Source organism: Pituophis catenifer, unplaced genomic scaffold (genome assembly GCF_029215685.1).
Source record: "Pituophis catenifer annectens isolate HBS135680 unplaced genomic scaffold, rPitCat1.0.hap2 SCAF_1, whole genome shotgun sequence".
NCBI classification, from domain to species: Eukaryota; Metazoa; Chordata; class Lepidosauria; order Squamata; family Colubridae; genus Pituophis; species Pituophis catenifer.
The window spans coordinates 53,635,705-53,653,251 of record NW_027256881.1 but is presented as its reverse complement, the minus strand read 5'-3'; the positions used below and the strand labels follow the sequence as shown (position 1 = coordinate 53,653,251).

The 17,547-nt window shown below is 41.5% G+C and overlaps 1 protein-coding gene across 1 annotated transcript in view; it reads right to left on the bottom strand.

The window, feature by feature from the left end:
* The window catches only part of LOC139327650 (calpain-13-like), a 91,724-nt gene that overhangs the window by 41,826 nt on the left and 32,351 nt on the right, over positions 1–17,547 (bottom strand). The window contains exons 8-11 of the mRNA XM_070957539.1: positions 12,658–12,732; positions 7,358–7,443; positions 3,552–3,626; positions 3,097–3,248 (exon numbers count right to left, since the gene is read on the bottom strand). Of these exons, the coding sequence (XP_070813640.1) occupies positions 3,097–3,248; positions 3,552–3,626; positions 7,358–7,443; positions 12,658–12,732 (388 nt within the window). The remainder of the gene's footprint in view (positions 1–3,096; positions 3,249–3,551; positions 3,627–7,357; positions 7,444–12,657; positions 12,733–17,547) is intronic.

Below are 17,547 nucleotides of genomic sequence, written 5' to 3'. Positions count from 1 at the left end.
CCCAGTTGTCCCAGCTTCATGGCAGCCACAATGGCTTCCGCCCCCTGCCGCCGACTCACAGAGGGTTCCTTCTGACTTCCGAAGAACTTGCCTGTTCCTCTTGGTCGTCCAAGGCACCCCTCCTTTTCCCCCGTCCCTGCAGGATGGTTCCAGTCCAAAGACCCATCGGCGGCGGTTCGGCAGCCAGGGTTTTCACGGCGCTCATCAGAGCCCGCTATTTCCCCAACTGTCTCACCACGACGCCAAACCGGAAATCCCGACACCCATGCTCTAAAGTAGTGATGGTTAACCTTTTTGGTGCTGAGTGCCCAAAGCATGCGCACACACGCATGAATGCAGGTGTGCGTGCCACAACCCCTAAAATGCAATGTGAGTGCCCCCATGATGTACCCTGCGCATGCATGCATGTTCCTTGTGCATGCGTCCCCCTTGCGCATGCGCCATGGGCCCCCGTTTTGGCTTCCAGGTTGGTGCAGGAGGCTTTTCAGGCCCAAAATGGGGTGCGGGGGGGGACCGCTAGGACTTGATGGGGGTAGAAACTGCAAAGATAGGAGAAGGCACGGAAGGCAGGAGGTAGCTAGGACTTAATTGGGGAGAAACTGTGGAAATTGCATCTTAGCTTTCTCCTGCATTCCTGTCTTCCTGCCTTCTCCAATCTTTGCAGTTTCTCCCCCATCAAATCCTAGCTGCCTCCTGCCTTCCTGCCTTCTCCGATCTCCAAAGTTTTTCCCCCCACCGAGTCCTAGCAGCCTACTGCCTTCCGTGCCTCCTCCGATCTTTGCAGTTTCTATCCCCATCGCATCCTAGCTTTCTCCTGCCTTCCTGCCTTCTGTGCCTCCCCTGATCTTTGCAGTTTCTCCCCCCATCATGTGCTAGCTTTCTCCTGCCTTCTGTGCCTCCTCCAATCTTTGCAGTTTCTCCTCCCATTGCGTCCTAGCTTTCTCCTGCCTCCCTGCCTTCCGTGCCTCCCCCGATCTTTGCAGTTTCTCCCCCCCATCGCATCCTAGCTTTCTCCTGCCTTCCTGCCACGGAGAGACACCTGCGCAGGGTGGAACCTGCAGAGATCAGGGAAGGCCCCACCCCACGCATGCAGGGCAGAGACCTGAAGACCAGCTGGCCAATGGGAGGTGCGTGTATGTGCAGTGGAGTGCTGGGGTGATGGCTGGCATGCCTGCAGAAAGGGCTCTGCATGCCACCTGTGGCATGCGTGCCATAGGTTTGCCATCACGGCTCTAGAGGGTCACTACCCAATGCTATCAGAGAAAATAAGGAATTCCATTAGTAGTTACAAATCTGAGAACTTCTCAGACCCATTTATATAAGAATAATGCCATTTATCCAGGACAATTCTTTGTTAGAAGGAGCTTTAATTATTGAGCATCATGGAAATATATTCTCATATACTGCAGCCACAATATGCCTTTGAACAGTTAACATTCCTGAAATAAAGCATGCAACTCTCAGTAATCTTTGCCAAAGAATAGTGATCCAGAAAACTGCCCGGTAAAGGTAAAGGTAAAGGTTCCCCTCGCACATATGTGCTAGTCGTTCCCGACTCTAGGGGGCGGTGCTCATTTCCATTTCAAAGCCGAAGAGCCAGTGCTCTCCGAAGACATCTCCGTGATCATGTGGCCGGCATGACTAAATGCCAAAGGTGCACGGAACACTGTTACCTTCCCACCAAAGGTGGTCCCTATTTTTATACTTGCATTTTTTACATGCTTTCGAACTGCTAGGTTGGCAGAAGCTGGGACAAGTAACGGGAGCTTACCCTGTTATGCGGCATTAGGGATTCGAACCATTGAACTGCCGACCTTTCGATCGACAAGCTCAGCGTCTTAGCCACTGAGCCACTGTGTCCCTTCAATTTTTGAAAAAAAATTCAAAATTGACACAGATACATCAAGCTAAATATTTTCTCCATTGACTGGAAACAGATTCCCAATCCCTGGAAATGTCAGAAATTGAAACAGGAAGCTCTGGCTCCATTAAATTCAATAAAACGTAATTGAAGATGGATACGCACAGATTATACATTCATGAGTTGTAAATGTCATAAGCTTCATTAAATGGAAGGCCATTCATTAGCCTTGTGTAAGATAATCTTTGTTAAAGAATAGCAATACCATAGATATTATTTCATGTTAAATACAATATGTAAACATTTTAAATAAATGCATGTATGTAAATAACAAATATAAATTAAATGACAGACACTTGGAGATAATGTAAAGATAACTAAGACTGAAATTCTCATTTGCCTACGAGTAAGCCCTATTGTGTGTGATTGCATTGCTGAAGTATGATTTAAGAAAGCCCAGCTTTACATTTTGTGCCTCCAACAATGATGTGGTTGCCAAAAATCAACAGCAATTTGAGGGCACATAATCAGTCAAAATGATTATTATTGTCACCATCATTTTCTTCCCAAATAAGTGTGTCTAGAAATCCAAGCCAATTCTAATTTGCCCTATTGTCATCTGTTTTAAAGATTGTTTTAAATCCAGGTTGTTTTAATTGAACATCCATTCATTCAGTGATAGTTCAAAATTATGACAGCATTGAACGAGGGATACTTTACTATGGGTCCTTGTAGTTGTTGCAGTGTCCCTGTGGTCACATGATCATGATTTGGGCATTCATCAACCAGTTTTCAATCACAACATTGCAGCATTCTGCAGTCATATGTTCATTATTTGTAACTTTCACTTGGCCTCCAAACAAGCAGAGTCAATGGGGAAGCTGGCAGGAGATTGCAAATGGGAATCACATGACTGTGGGACACTGTGACCATATGGGAGTCATCTAATATTGGCAGCTGGGACTGTTGCAATTACCATCATAAGTTGGCACAGTCATGGATGCCGTGTTTTACAATCACATTGCTTAGTATTAGAGTTCCCATTCCCAGTTACTGTCGGAAAAATTGGATTACCTGTAATCTGAATAAAAACTCAAGAGATATTACACATTTCTATTACATACAGGGCACAAAGTTACCCATCTCCAGATTTGCAATGTAACCAGAACATTGTTAAACATGATATTCCTGTGAAAATGGTTTAGGATATCAATTTATTACCTCAGGCTACTTACTTCGAAAGGTGCTCCCTTCTGGAGATATTTGGTTGAAATATGAAACCAGAGACCAAGATGTATTGCTTTTCTTACCAAAATCCAAGAATGTGGGTAAATTATTGCAAACAGACAGGGATGAAAAATTGTCTTTCAAATCTTCAAATGATATCCTGAGAAAAGAGAATGTGGATTTGGGCTGCAGACAAATGTTAGTTACCATTTCTAGTGTGCATCTGCAATTTTTAGAAGTCTAAAAATTTCCTAGTATGCAAGTATCTATATAGATAGGTATGTGTGTAGATATATAGAGAGAGGGGGGGAAGGGGGAGGGAGAGGGAGAGGGAGAGGGCAAGAGGGAGGGAGGGAGGGAGGGAGGGATTTGGAGATGGAGATGGAGATGGAGATATCGTAGAGAGATATGCAATTTAACATAGAGAAATCCCCCAAAGCCTATTTCATGAATGTGATAATACCAGAATTCGCCATCAGCCCTGTTCACATATAATTTGTCCTTGAATGATTGAGGGACTTGATCCCACTCCATGGAACTGTAAAAGAGATCAAAATCATGTATCACTTGAAAGATACCAATAGCCTTGCCATTGTAACACTAGCTTATAGACCTTTTCATGCATAAACCTCCACATTGAGGATTCACATCAAAAAGTTGAAGTCCAAATGGTGGAGAATTGCACCAAAGAAAAGGCCCTCCTCCAAGTGTGCATTTCATTTTGGATTTCTTTTATGCAGAAAGATTAATTTGTTCAATATATTCTGTAGTAACTTTTTCATCTGCCCATGAGCTTGGCCTGTGTTACTACAGAGTTTGTGGAATTCTTCTCATTACTGGATTCAGTTTGCTTCATTCGGCTGCTTGTAATGCTAGTGTGACCTTTGCAACAAAATTGCAAGGATAATTACAGGGGAAGAGAGTTTTTCTCTAATGAGATAGTCAGCTTTCCACAACAAAACCCAGGAAGTGAATAAAATAGTTCCTGGAAAATAGAGCTGATGCAAATACATCCTAACCAATTGTTCCAAGCAATAGAATTGAAAACAGTGTCCCTGTTCCATTCCCCATTGTGATGATTTCTGCAAATCATGTAGTGAAGTTGCAAAGAATCCTTTTATCATGACAGCAAATCAGTGGTGAAATCTGAACCAGTTTACTACCTGGCTGTTTGCTGGCTGTGCATGCGCCAAACATGCGCTAAGCACATACATGTGCAGTGCGTACCAAACGTGAACTATGCGGATGTGCAAGGCGCACCAAAAGGAGGCTTGGGAAGGTAAGTAGAACAGCGCACAGGAAGGGAGTGATCAGCTGTGGCACGTGTGGGAATCTTTTTAAAAAACTTTAAAAAAGCATTTTTTACTACCAGCTCGGGCAAATAGGTAGTAAAAAATGCTTTAAAAAAGTAAGAAAAAAAAGGTTCCTACGATCGCGGCACAGCTGTGATCGTCAGAGCCTTTTTTTTTTTTTTACTTTTTAAAAGCATTTTTAACTACGTATTTGCCCGAGCCAGTAGTAAAAAAATGCTTTGAAAAGATAAAAAAAAAAAGGCTCCAACAATCACAGCTGTACTGTGCGATCATCGGAACCTTTTTTTTTTTTACCTTTTAAAAGCATTTTTACTACATTTTTACATTTTTTACTACATTTTTACTACCTCTCAGCAAACTCAATTAGCTATCTAATTTACTACTGGCTTGGGTGAATAGGTAGTAAAAAAATGCTTTAAAAAGGTTAAAAGAAGGCTCTGACGATCAGCAGAGCAACGTGGGATAGTCGGAACTTTTTTTAAAAAAAAACTTTTTAAAGCATTTTTAACTACCAGTTCGATGAACCAGTAGCATTTTTTACTACCGGTTTGCGCAAACCGGCCCAAACCGGTAGCATTTCACCCCTGCAGCAAATATAGGTAGGTGATGCTCTTTACAGCAGTTTCCTCCTATTTCTTGAAAGAATGCATGGACCCCTTCTGTCCTTTATTGTTACACATAGTCCTCAAGTTACAACAGCAATTGGAAGCAGAATTTCAATTGCTACGAGGCATGTAAATAAAGCTCAGTGTCACATGAATGCACCACTTAGCAGTGGAAATCTTGGAAATCTCTGTTGCCATTGTAGCAGGATTGTGAGGGTTGTTAAGCAGAAACAGTGATGTGGCTGTACTGTATCTTCATACCAACATTCTGATTTGGGCGCTGAGGACTGGTGTGCAACTGAACAGGAAAAATACCACTGAAAAAGAAGCTTGACGCAAATCACTATGCTATCATATTAAGTATGTTGAATCTATGATTATCTGTGATTCACAATAGGTGGAGAGGATTGAAGAGACCTACTACTGATTTGCATGTGTTTTACATGTGTCCATGGATGAAAGTCAACCAAAAAATGACAGGACCCAAAGTCCCGTGCAATTCTCAATATAGAATTTTGGAATTGAAAAACAAAGAAGTAAGTTTCAAATGTATTTTGAAACTCTTGCTATTTAATTAAGAAACTCAAAATCCAGACCGAAACTCAGAGGGAGTGATTTTTAAAAACCTAACATTTACTTATGCAGGTCACTCATCGGCTGGTCACTGAACTGGAATTGCTGAGAATAAAAGTTTACCATCATCATGAACTGAGGATATGCTTGGAATGCAGGTCAAGTTCAATTAAGGTCAACCTCAATGTTCTCATTGGTTAAAGTATAGTCTTGGATGGCTTCTTTATTAAGAAAATAATTCTTTCCATCTCTGACTTCTGATATTACCTCTCAGCAAACTCATTACAGGGAATTAGCTATCTAACTGTGTTAATTCCCAGGCTGCAATTTTATAATTAAGTGATAATTGTATTGTCTGCTTAGCATGAGCTAGGCATGAATCAATAACTGTATTGATTCACACAACTTAAGGCTGCTTCACCAAAATTTCAACTGAATCCAAATTAAACATTAATTTTTTGAACATAGAAAAACTGTAGACGTTAGTTGCATTCCAACATGATTTTCAAGGAAATTTTATTTCTTGATGCTTTACAGCAAAGTTCTGTTAACAGCGCCAATAGAAAAAAAGCTGTAAAACTATAGCATTGCTCCCAATCTTAAAACCAGAAAATGGCCCATGTTATCTAATATGATCATTCTCTGTTTTCTGCATAGAGTACTAGGGAAAAAGCACAAACTGTTACGATTTTTTCCACCGATTTTAATAAAACTATGCAAAATTATTCCCATGGAAAGCAATGAGATTTTGTTTTGTTTTTTGTTCTGTTATTTTTCTTGTTGTTGTTTTTTTATTGAACCCAGGGTAATTCTAGTAAATTGTTTCTAAATGTGATGAAGGAAAATACTATACAATGTCTGAAATTAGAAACCAGATGATAACCTGCCAAAATTGAATAGCTGGCAAGGCTAAAGAGAGCTATTTTAGTTTCTCCAAGCTATAATTTTGCAAATGATTTTAGCAGCCGAGATGGACTATTTACTACCGTGGCAGGTTGCAATGTTGGTTTCCTTTCCTCCCACATTTTTAACTTATATTTATAAATAATAGCTCTCCTACTGTCTGTGATGTTGCTGGCAGCAATAAGCAGCTGTCACAAGGCTTTTCTTGGCACCTCCTACTGTTCCCTTGCCAGAGATGGTGATGGTGGTAGTGGCAACAACAGTGGAACTCTGCTTCTACAACTACATTCCAAGCATTTTAGGGCAGCTGAAAGATCCGTTTCCAGTTTAGAATCTTTTAGATCAGGGGTGTCTAACCTTGGCAACTTTAAGACTTGTGATCTTCAGTTCCCAGAATTCCCTAGCCAGCATGGCTGATTAGGGAATTCTGGGAGTTGAAATCCACAGGGATTGATGTTGCCAAGGTTGGACATCCCTGTTCTGGATTATTTGGCTTCATGATTTCTATATCCTTGCCCACAGACATATTGGCTGAGGTTTTCTATAGATACAGTACATAAAAGTTATCATTTATCCAATTTAAATTTGCCTCTACGTGAAAATTGCAGTAACAATTCAATTTGGGGTGGGGGAGGAAACAATTAATCAAAAATGGTAAGATCTGGCATTATCCAAATGAAGATAAATGATATGGAAATGCCTAGGGATGCCTTAAATTTTAATATAGAGCATGAAATGCAGAGTCTTGGATTGCAAGATTAGTTCCTGCAGAAGTATTATTATTCCAAGTCCCTTCATGCTAAGTCTTAAAAGAGTGTTCTCATTCCAAGACCTCAAGGGAGTAATCCTTCTTAAGAAATAAGACAAAATCATACTGATCACTCCAAGCTCCATTCCATTCCACAGTGCCCCACGGATTCCAAAGTTTGATCAGAGGTTCTTTCCTGTACATGTAAGGAACCTGTTAAAAAGAAAGGAAGGGAAAACATCCAAACTTTATATATTTGGCATGAGGGAAGAGGCACACAGATATATTTCCTTTTATACTTTGGTGGATATCTCTTGAAGTATCTTTAGATAAAGATAGATGTGATCCTGTTATGGAAATCCTTTTCTGAACAGGGACAGTTTAGAGGCCAGACCATCATATCACCTTATTCAGAATGTCAAATCCTATCAGAATTAATCCTGATCCCAAGGATCCTACTAGGCCAAATTTATAGATATGAGTCCTTTTTCTTCATATTAATGTTTATTGTTGAAAAGAAAATGAAGATGACCAACCAGTGAGGTAGATGGGCTCAGTTACAGTGATGATGGGTGCAATATTGGAAGACCTGAAGGACCAGGTTAAGAACAGATCATCCTGGAGAATATCTACCTATCTCTACAGCCTCTAAGAGTCAACACTGACTTGGTGGCACATAATCAATCAATCAAGATTTATTAAAAAAATAAAAGTAATATGTAGATTTATGAAAATTTCTATTTGGGTTTTGAGTGATATGCAGATCTCTAGAAAAAAAAACAAAGTTTCTTTTAGGCGGCATTGTTTTACACACTTCTACTTAGGAAAAAATAAGAAACATAAAAAGTTTCCAGGGAGATACATAATATATCTAAAAGGTCTGTCATCTTGGAATATATTCACTGAATTCTGAATTTGACTTTCATTTGGATATTAACTTCTCTGTCTCATTATCTAAGTTCTATCTGTTCACACTTGGAATGTATTTTTTTCTAACTATACTTATTGTCAAAAAAGGTCTCCTCCAAGGTAATTTTAGGATCCTTTTTCATATAAGTCTCTGAAATGTTTTACTTAAGGAATATATGATAGAATATCAGTAATAAATTCTGGCGAGGGGGAGAGAACAAGCTCAGATTTCAGGCAATTCTTACAACTAATTCAGCTATGTCACCCAGCTGCTTTGACCTCCACTTCTAACTCAGTGCTGTTTCAGCCTGTGATGACACTGCATGGACAATGACTGGCATGAGCCAGCAACTTATATAACTGCAATGCCATCATTTTATAACTCAGAAATTGCTACACACCATATCCATGCACAGGTTAATTCAGTCTAGTTTTCTCAGTGTAATCCTTACCATACAGTGGGGGAAAATGAACTTCTGCATATAAACCAAATCCTTCAATCTTTTTGTTTGGGGGTTGGTTAGAATAACCTGAGAATATCATGAGAATTTCACCTCTGTGTAGAGAAATTATTGGTAGATAAGTACAGTATTATCTAGCGTAGTTCCTGGTATGGAGCCAGTGGTTAATGCATCACCTTAATCATAAAAGTTTATGGCTTAAGCAAAGTCATTATAATAATTAAAGTCTTTATGCTTAAAGGGAATATATTAAATCATAATACTGAATGAATATCATTATCTGTTTAATCATATATTCTGTACAACAGTGGTATCATTCTTGGCTTCCAAAGTGCTCTATGCAAATGCAAAAAAAAATCACTATTTTTTTCTCATAGGGGATTAGACTGTCACTACAGTAACATTTCATATCTGTATGTGATGGTGTGCAGTGTGGGTGGGAAGGGTATCTGAAAGAGGTGTCCGTGTTGTAATAACATCTGTGAACACTGATAATTAAGCTAGCCAACTGGATTTGCTATTTCAATTTCCCATAAGACTCACGAAATACATCTCACAGTCATCTAATGTGGTACTCTTTTTTCCATGACCCATTATGCACAGGTCTAGGAAGAAACCCACTAGAAGTTACGTTGTGAAAGGCTCCTTCAGAAATGGAGCTGGTCTTCAAAGAGAAATGTCTTCATAATGTATTTGGCTGCTTAACTCTAGATCAAGATCTTTGCAAGACAATGGATGTCAACAGCTATTGTCACCACTGTGCCCTTCTCTTCCTCTGCAGAAAGCCAGATCAATTCTGTATCTCATATTACGGGGTAGGCTTGCTGCTACTGATGTGAGGAAAACCAGAGGATTAGATAAAGTCGCTGTCTTTCAAGACCTCTTCTCTTGTCATTGTGGATATTAGCATCAGAAATTATGTCTCTGGTGGGGTGAACACTAACCTCATCCTGATCCTCTTAACTGCAATAACTCCTTTGCTTTCTTTCACAATTGTTGGATTATTTCTTCTGGCTAAATTGATCTACTCTGGAGAAGATGATATTAATATTTGGGTAAGGCAAAAGCTTGTGCTTTGGAAGAATAAGCCTGAGTAAATGACTTCTTCATCCTATTCCAAATTTCTGACCCTCCGTTTCAATGTAAACTGCAAAGCTGAGCTTGAGCTTGAGCTCTGTAGCATAACCCACATTTCTTGGGTAGTTGTCACTGGATGTGGTTTTATTATCCTTTAAGGGATGTATAATTCTATTAAGTTTTCTATCAAATAGAAAAGGGTTTTTAAGGCTTCGGCAGCAGCAGACTTTCTGAAAAACTCAAATTACATTCAATCCTTCTTGCTATCCCTCTGTCTTTTATTACACAAAAGTATGATCCTTGTTCCCAGAAAATGAAAGAGAGATATTTTCAATGCAGATGAATTTTCTACTGAATATGTGTGTGTGTGTGTGTGTGTGTGTGTGTGTGTGTGTACGCGTGTGCATGTGTATGAGCCGAGGTGGCGCAGTGGTTAAAGTACAGTACTGCAGTTACTTCAGCTGACTGCTAGTTCAGCAGATCAGCAGATCAAATCTCACCGGCTCAAGATTGATTCAGCCTTCCATCCTTCCGAGGTGGGTAAAATGAGGACCCAGATTGTTGGGGGCAATATGCTATTTAGTATACTGTCTTTGGTGTAAGCTGCTCAGAGTCCTCAGAGAGTGGGCGTCATAGAAATATGAATAATAAAATAAATAATAAAATAAATAAAATACTATGAGATTACACACCTGTAGAACCAAACATAGGCTGTTTGCATGGAAGTTGAAAAGGTGAAAATAGCATGCCGTTCAGAGCAGCAACCATTTTTAGTGCTCATATATTTACTCTCATTTTAAAAAAATTCTGGAATGGAATGGAAATCAAGGCCATGGAATATCCAAGTGGTTTCTTGCACAGACATTGTCTAGATTTAGCCGTGCTTAACTTCAGCATCATGCATGAACTATCATATGCAACTATCAGACAATAGTTGAAAATCAATCTACAGAAATACTCAATGTTCTTATCTATAGGGGGCAATTGTTTCATTTCACCCGAGAAAAAGCCTGTTATTCAGAGATTTTTGTAGGGGTGATGTCATTCTAAGACTCAGAACAAACAGGGTTTCTCCCTCTCCCTCTCCCTCTCCCTCTCCCTCTCCCTCTCTCTCTCTCTCTCTCTCTCTCTCTCTCTCTCTCTCTCTCTCTCTCTCTCTCTCTTGCTGCATCTCAACAAACTTACATACTGCACATGTGGACATTATGAGCATGTTTAACAGGGAAGATTTCAGAAATGGTGTTGCTACTCTACTACACCCCCTGCAGAAAATAATGCAGAAAATAACGAAGAATCCCATTTTCTGTCCCTCCTAAGTATCTCTGGGTCCTACAACTTGACTGCCCCACTTTTTGTCTTGTACTTGAAACAAACTTCAGAGCTTTTGCTTTTCCCTGCAGTTGAATTGCAGGATGCATTTTACATTGGCTTCAGCTGTAGAATAGTTTTCTCAGTGCCTAGAAAGCCAACAGAAATTGCTCTGACTTATAGCACAAGGTTAGATGATGATGGTAATGACAATGATGATAATGGTAATAAGAATGCATCCCACCCTTTCTTCACATAGAAAAAAAGGAGATATGGTGGGAGATTTTTGGTTATTCTCTGATGCAACTGCTTGATTCCTGGCAGTTGAATTACATGAATATTGATGAAGAATCTTTCTTGGGCCCCTATGCAGGCATTTAAATGAAAGTGCAGAAGCTGGCAGTTGGCCAATGACTCATTAAATTAATACCTTAAAGGAGCATCTGTCATGCTCTTTTCAGGAAATCTTGTGAGTCCTCATCAAAATCACCCGCAGCTATAGATTTGAGTGTTGCTGTGGCAACTCCATTCTTTTGGCAGCTTGTCCTTGAGCAAGGTGGTTCTGCCTTGTATCAGATCAATCATCAGTCCTGTGAGGTCACACTAGCATCCTTAAAGTATCTACTTAGGTTATAGAATGTCATTTCTACTACTTGGTTTCCAACCCTTGAAATCTTCTGACGTTAAGAATGAACCCTAAGCAGCTTACTAGTTCTCACTGCATTGAACACAATCAATTTGCTTATGATAGTTTCAAATTAAATTATCCCCATGGAATGAGCCTACTTATGTCTTCATTCATTTACATTCTGTTAGCCTCTTAAAATTTGCTGGGGTTTTTCAGTAGCAAGTTATCTTTTAGTACCATTGGCTTAGACAATAAATATTAACTAAGGGCTTAGAGTTCTTAATCCTTTACTTGAAAACAGGGCATTGGCTGACTACGGACTTGACTAAATTAATCATTCATTTTTTTACTCCAACAAAAAGTTGTTTGGAGTACTTTTGGAAAGCAGGACCAGGAGTGAAATGCTCCTGGTTGTGACTGGATCGCCCGATCCGGTAGCGATGGTGGCGGGTGGTTCGAAGAACCGGTAGCAAAAATCCCTGCGCCCCCCCCATGCCCAGCTGAGCCGCACGATCATCAGAGGCTGTTTTTTTTTACTTTCTACAAACTCTTCAGCCGAAAAAATGCTTTTAAAAGTTTTAAAAAACCCCCACTGATGATTGTGCGGCTCAGCTGGAATTGTCAGAGGCTTTTCAAAACATTTTTTTCTGCAACCTCTTCAGCCGAAGAGGTTGTAGGAAAAAAAATGCCTTTAAAAGCCTCTGGTGATCCCAGCTGATCGTCAGAAGCTTCTGAAAGCATTTTTTTCTGCAACCTCTTAAGGTTTTAGAAGAAATGCTTTTAAAAGTAAAAAGAAAAGTTGGCCACGCCCACCCAGTCACATTACTCCTCCCCACCAAGCCACGCCACAGAACCGGTAGTAACAAAATTTTAGATTTCACCCCTGAGCAGGACTGAAGTGGTGAAACCACTGTGAGGAAAGGAATATTGCCTTCTGGTTCATAAAGCAATGTATCAACTAAAAAAAAAAAGGGGGGGGAACAGTAGGACAGTTGCCAGTTAGACGATAAGACAATAATGAAAGGAGAGATTTATTTACTTTACCTCTGTGGCATCTATAACAGCATAGACATGTTGCTGCACAATTCCATTCTCCAATACTTGGCTACCTGGCTTTTTCTGAAAGAGTACAAAACAGTTTTACTCTCTCTAAAATATTTACATTTAGTCCAACAAATAACTGGATAGTTTTGTTTTGATGGTGAAGTGGCTCAGCCAGCTGTTAAGACACTGGGCTTGTTGGCTGAAAAGCCGGAACCCAGGTTCAAGCCTGATGCCACGCAATGGAGTGAGTTCCTGTCTTCGCTCTAGCTTCTGCCCACCTAGCAGTTCAAAATCATGCAAATGCGAGTAGATAAATAGGTCCCACTTTGGTGGGAAGATAACTGCCACATGACCTCAAAAATGTCTTCAGACAACACTGGCTCAATGGCCTTGAAATGGAGTTAAGCACCCCCACCCCCCTAAAATGGGAACAAGTAATGGAGCAAAATCCAGAGGCTTACATTTACCTTTTTTTTTGATAGGAATACAAATCTGGATCTTTTTTCATGGGAGATGCACAACCACCACTAAAATTATGGGTGCTTACCCTTAAGACATGTACTACTTATGGCATAAACATAATTGAGATAAATCAGCTGAATAGCTTTGACTTGCCACCTGCTGTGCTTGATAAGCTCCCTATTTTTAAAGCAACATAAGCCGTGAAAAGAAGGGGTTTACTTAAGAGCACTACAAGGCATATGCATTTTATTTTGCCTCTTCTCCTTTTGAGAAAGGATGATCATCTTCCCCTCTAGCGGGGTAAATTTCTGGATCTCATTTTTGTTCCTAAGAAAGTCTGCTTAAGCCCAAATAGTACACTATTACTGGGAGTCAGCAGAGGCAGATGGGAATTGTATTTCAGAAAATATATAAGCTGATCAAAGACCCATCCAGCTTTGTTTAACCTTTAATAAGTGTGGTCAGTTTATAGCAGTACTGGGCTCTGTATACATAGGCATTGGATTTTCTCTGGTGCTCCATGAAATGACCAAGAAATAGAGGATAAGATGTAGAAATCTTTCTGCAGAAAGCATGCTGCAACTGTATGCCAATTTTTTTTTAAGTTTTAAAGAAAGCTAGAAAAACATTTCTTAACAACCTTATGCATCAGGTTTTTTTCCACTTTTTTGGTGAGGTGGAATGATAAATGCTAGCTGTGCTGTGCTTGTTTGTTTGTTTCCAGCCTTTATTATTTTTTACAAATCACTCAAGGTAGCAAACACCCACAATACTTCTTCCTCCTCCTGTTTTCCCCACAAAAAACTTGTGAGATGGGTTGAGCTAAGAAAGAATGACTGGCCCAATGTCAGTCAGTCAGTCAGTCAGTCAGTCAATCAATCAATCAATCAATCAATCAATCAATCAATCAATCAATCAGAATAGAGCTGGAAGGAACTTTTGAGGTCTTCTAGTCCACCCCACTGCTCAAACAGGAGACCCCATTTCCGACAAGTGAATGTCCAGTCTCTCCTTCTCTGAGGCATCTCTGAGTGAGGGGACCTTTCCTGCCGCCTTGAAGGAGGCGGTGGTGAGGCCCCTCCTCAAGAAGCCTTCCCTGGACCCAGCTGTATTAACAAATTACCGTCCAGTCTCCTTCGCTTTGTGGCGAAGGTTGTTGAGAGTGTGGTGGCATGACAGCTCCCCCAGTACCTGGATGAAGCTGTCTATCTAAACCCTTACCAGTCGGGCTTCAGACAGGGGTACAGCATGGAAATGGCATTGGTCGCATTGGTGGATGATCTCTGGAGGCCTCAGGACAGAGGTTATTCCTCTGTTCTGGTCCTATTAGATCTCTCAGCGGCTTTTGATACCATCGACCATGGTATCATGCTGAAGCGGTTGAGGGGGTTAGGAATAGGAGGCACCATGTTGCGGTGGTTCTCCTCCTTCCTCTCCGACTGCTCGCAGTTTGTGTTGGCAGGGGGGCAGAGGTTGACCTCAAGGTGCCTCGCTTGGGGGGTGCCGCAAGGGTTGGTCCTCTCGCCCCTTCTGTTCAACATTTATGTGAAGCCGCTGGGTGAGATCATCCATGGTTTTGGGGTGAGGGTACATCAGTACGCTGATGACACTCAGCTGTACATCTCCACCCCAGACCACCCCAATGATGCCCTTGACGTGATGTCCCACTGCCTGGAGGCCGTACAGGTCTGGATGGGGAGAAATAGGCTCAGACTCAACCCTTCCAAGACCGAGTGGCTGTGGCTACCGGCGTCCCGGTATAGTCATCTGACGCCATCGCTGTCTATAGGGGGTGTCCACAGAGAGGGCTTGCAATCTGGGCGTCCTCCTGGATGCACGGCTGTCTTTAGAAGAGCATATGACAGCTGTGGCCAGGGGGATTTTCTATCAGGTTCACCTGATTTGCCAGTTGCGTCCCTTTCTGGCCCGGGACGCCTTGCGCACAGTCACTCACGCCCTTGTTACCTCCCAGCTGGACTACTGTAATTCTCTCTACATGGGGCTCCCCTTGAAGAGCACTCAGAGACTCCAACTGGTCCAGAATGCGGCCGCGCGGGTAATTATGGGTGCAACTCATTGCGCCCATATAACACCTCTCCTGCGCGAGCTGCACTGGCTCCCAGTGGTCTTCCAGGTGCGATTCAAGGTGTTGGTTACCACCTTTAAAGTGCTCCATGGCTCAGGACCTGGGTACTTACAAGACCGCCTTCTGCCACCGATAGCCTCCCACTGACCAGTTCGCTCCCACAGAGAGAGACTCCTCAGGGTGCTGTCGGCCAAATAATGTCGGCTGGCGACACCCAGGGGCAGAGCCTTCTCTGTGGGAGCCCCTGCCCTTTGGAATGAACTGCCCCTGGACATACACAAGATCTCTGACCTCCGAGTTTTCCGCTGTGCTCTTAAGACCCTGCTCTTCCGACAGGCAGGGCTAGCTTCATAATTGAGTTTTAAATTCGGAGTTCTTAAATTTTTTGGGTTTTTTAGCTAATTTTGGCCTTAAATGTAATACTTTTAAGAATTTTTTAAATTTAAATTGTGATATTTGTATTGTGTTTTACCTGGCTGTACACTGCCCCAAGTCCCTTGGGAGAGGGGCGGTATAGAAATAAAATTATCCTTATCCTTATCCTTATCCTTAAAAACCTCCAGTGATGATGGCTTTCATTTGAGTGAGCGAACCAGTAGCAAAGGTAAATGAAACCCACCACTGCTACCTACCTACCTCCCAGAGCATTGTGGGAAGCTTTCAGGGAAAAAGTCAAGGAGGAAACTATCAGGAAGTTGCAAATCCAAGGCCATAGACAAGTAAATGGCTGCTGCCAGTTAGGGAAGGAAGTGAGGGGATGCAGTGGGATGCAGATTGGAAAAGGTGCACCGGGGTGCCAGTGCACATGTGGGTTGGACTGGTTTCTGGGTGTGTGCATGTCAGGGAGGATGCATGGTTGGGCTCAGTGGGTCAGGAAGGGTATATAGGGGTGTGAGAGATTCCGAGTGAGTTGGGCAGGGCATATGGGAAAGCAACAGAGGTCAGAAAGGCAGCTGGGGAGTTTGGGAGTTCACTAGAGGTGCCATGTGAATAGGTATAGTATGCAAGGGGGCAGCGTGGATTGGGAAGGTGAATGGACAATGGTGTGAGTCAGGGGTGGCATATGGGGAAACAGCATAGGCCAGTAAGGGTGTAGAGGGGTTTCCTTCCCTCCCTTCCTCCCTATTTCCTCCCTTTTCCTCCTTCCCTTCCTTCTCTCAAGTAAATAGTTGCTTTGGGTGGGAGAGGAAGGGACTACAAGAATGACTGGGAAACTGTCATGGATCTTTGATAGTAAGGATCACATGACCACAACAGCAACCAGCAGCAGCCACTCTGGCATCTGAAGTAGCCACAATGCTTCCAAACTTCATTCCCTTGAGAGTCATGATTTCTGGATTTTGGACATCTTATGAGTTAGCCCATTTGAGCTACTTGGTTCAAAAACTGTTGCTCTATAATGCAGTGTTTCACCCAGTTAAAGGTTATAGTAATTAAATAGCATAACACTTCACTTAATTTAATAAAATTGCTACAACCTAAATAATATTTGGGACGGGAGTGGTTAATAATGAAAAGTGTTATAATGTTACACAGTTCAAAGATTATGTTCTATTTATTTCCAGAGGGGAAAAGTGGCAAACAATAAAAAATCAGCAATATTTAAAACAAGAACCTATTAAAAACCCAAATGACTAAATCAGGGATAAAAACGTAAGAAGTCCAATTAATCCAAGAGATATTACATTTTTAACTAAATAGCTCCTGAATACTCTCTGTTGGCAGAAGATTTTATAACTGGATGGAACCACAGAAATAATTCTAGAACTTTTAGTTATCATAACTGATCAAAAAGTCTAAAATAGTGTCAAATGATAAGTGTGAAGCAGGGATATATGGAAGAAGCTGCTCCAGAAACCAATTGGAAACAAACAGGGAGAAGAGATCCTGCTGCATCTTGCATCAATCAGTTTCCTAACAATTTCATGGATAGCCCAAGAAAGAGTTTTGCCATAGTTTAATCTGGAGTTGATTAAAGTAGGCTAAGATGCTGAGCTTGTCAATCAGAAGGTCGGCAGTTCAGCGGTTCAAATCCCTAGTGCCGCATAACGGGGTGAGCTTCCATTACTTGTTCCAGCTTCTGCGAACCTAGCAATTCAAAAGGATGTAAAAAATGAAAGTAGAAAAATAGGGACCACTTTGGTGGGAAGGTAACAGTGCTCCGTGCGCCTTCACTATTTAGTCATGCCGGCCACATGATCATGGAGACGTCTTCGGACAGCGCTGGCTCTTCGGTTTTGAAACGGAGATGAGCACCACACCCTAGAACCAGAAACGACTAGCACGCATGTGCAGGGGGAACCTTTACCTTTAACCAATGAGTTCTGCTTTTGTCAGAAAGT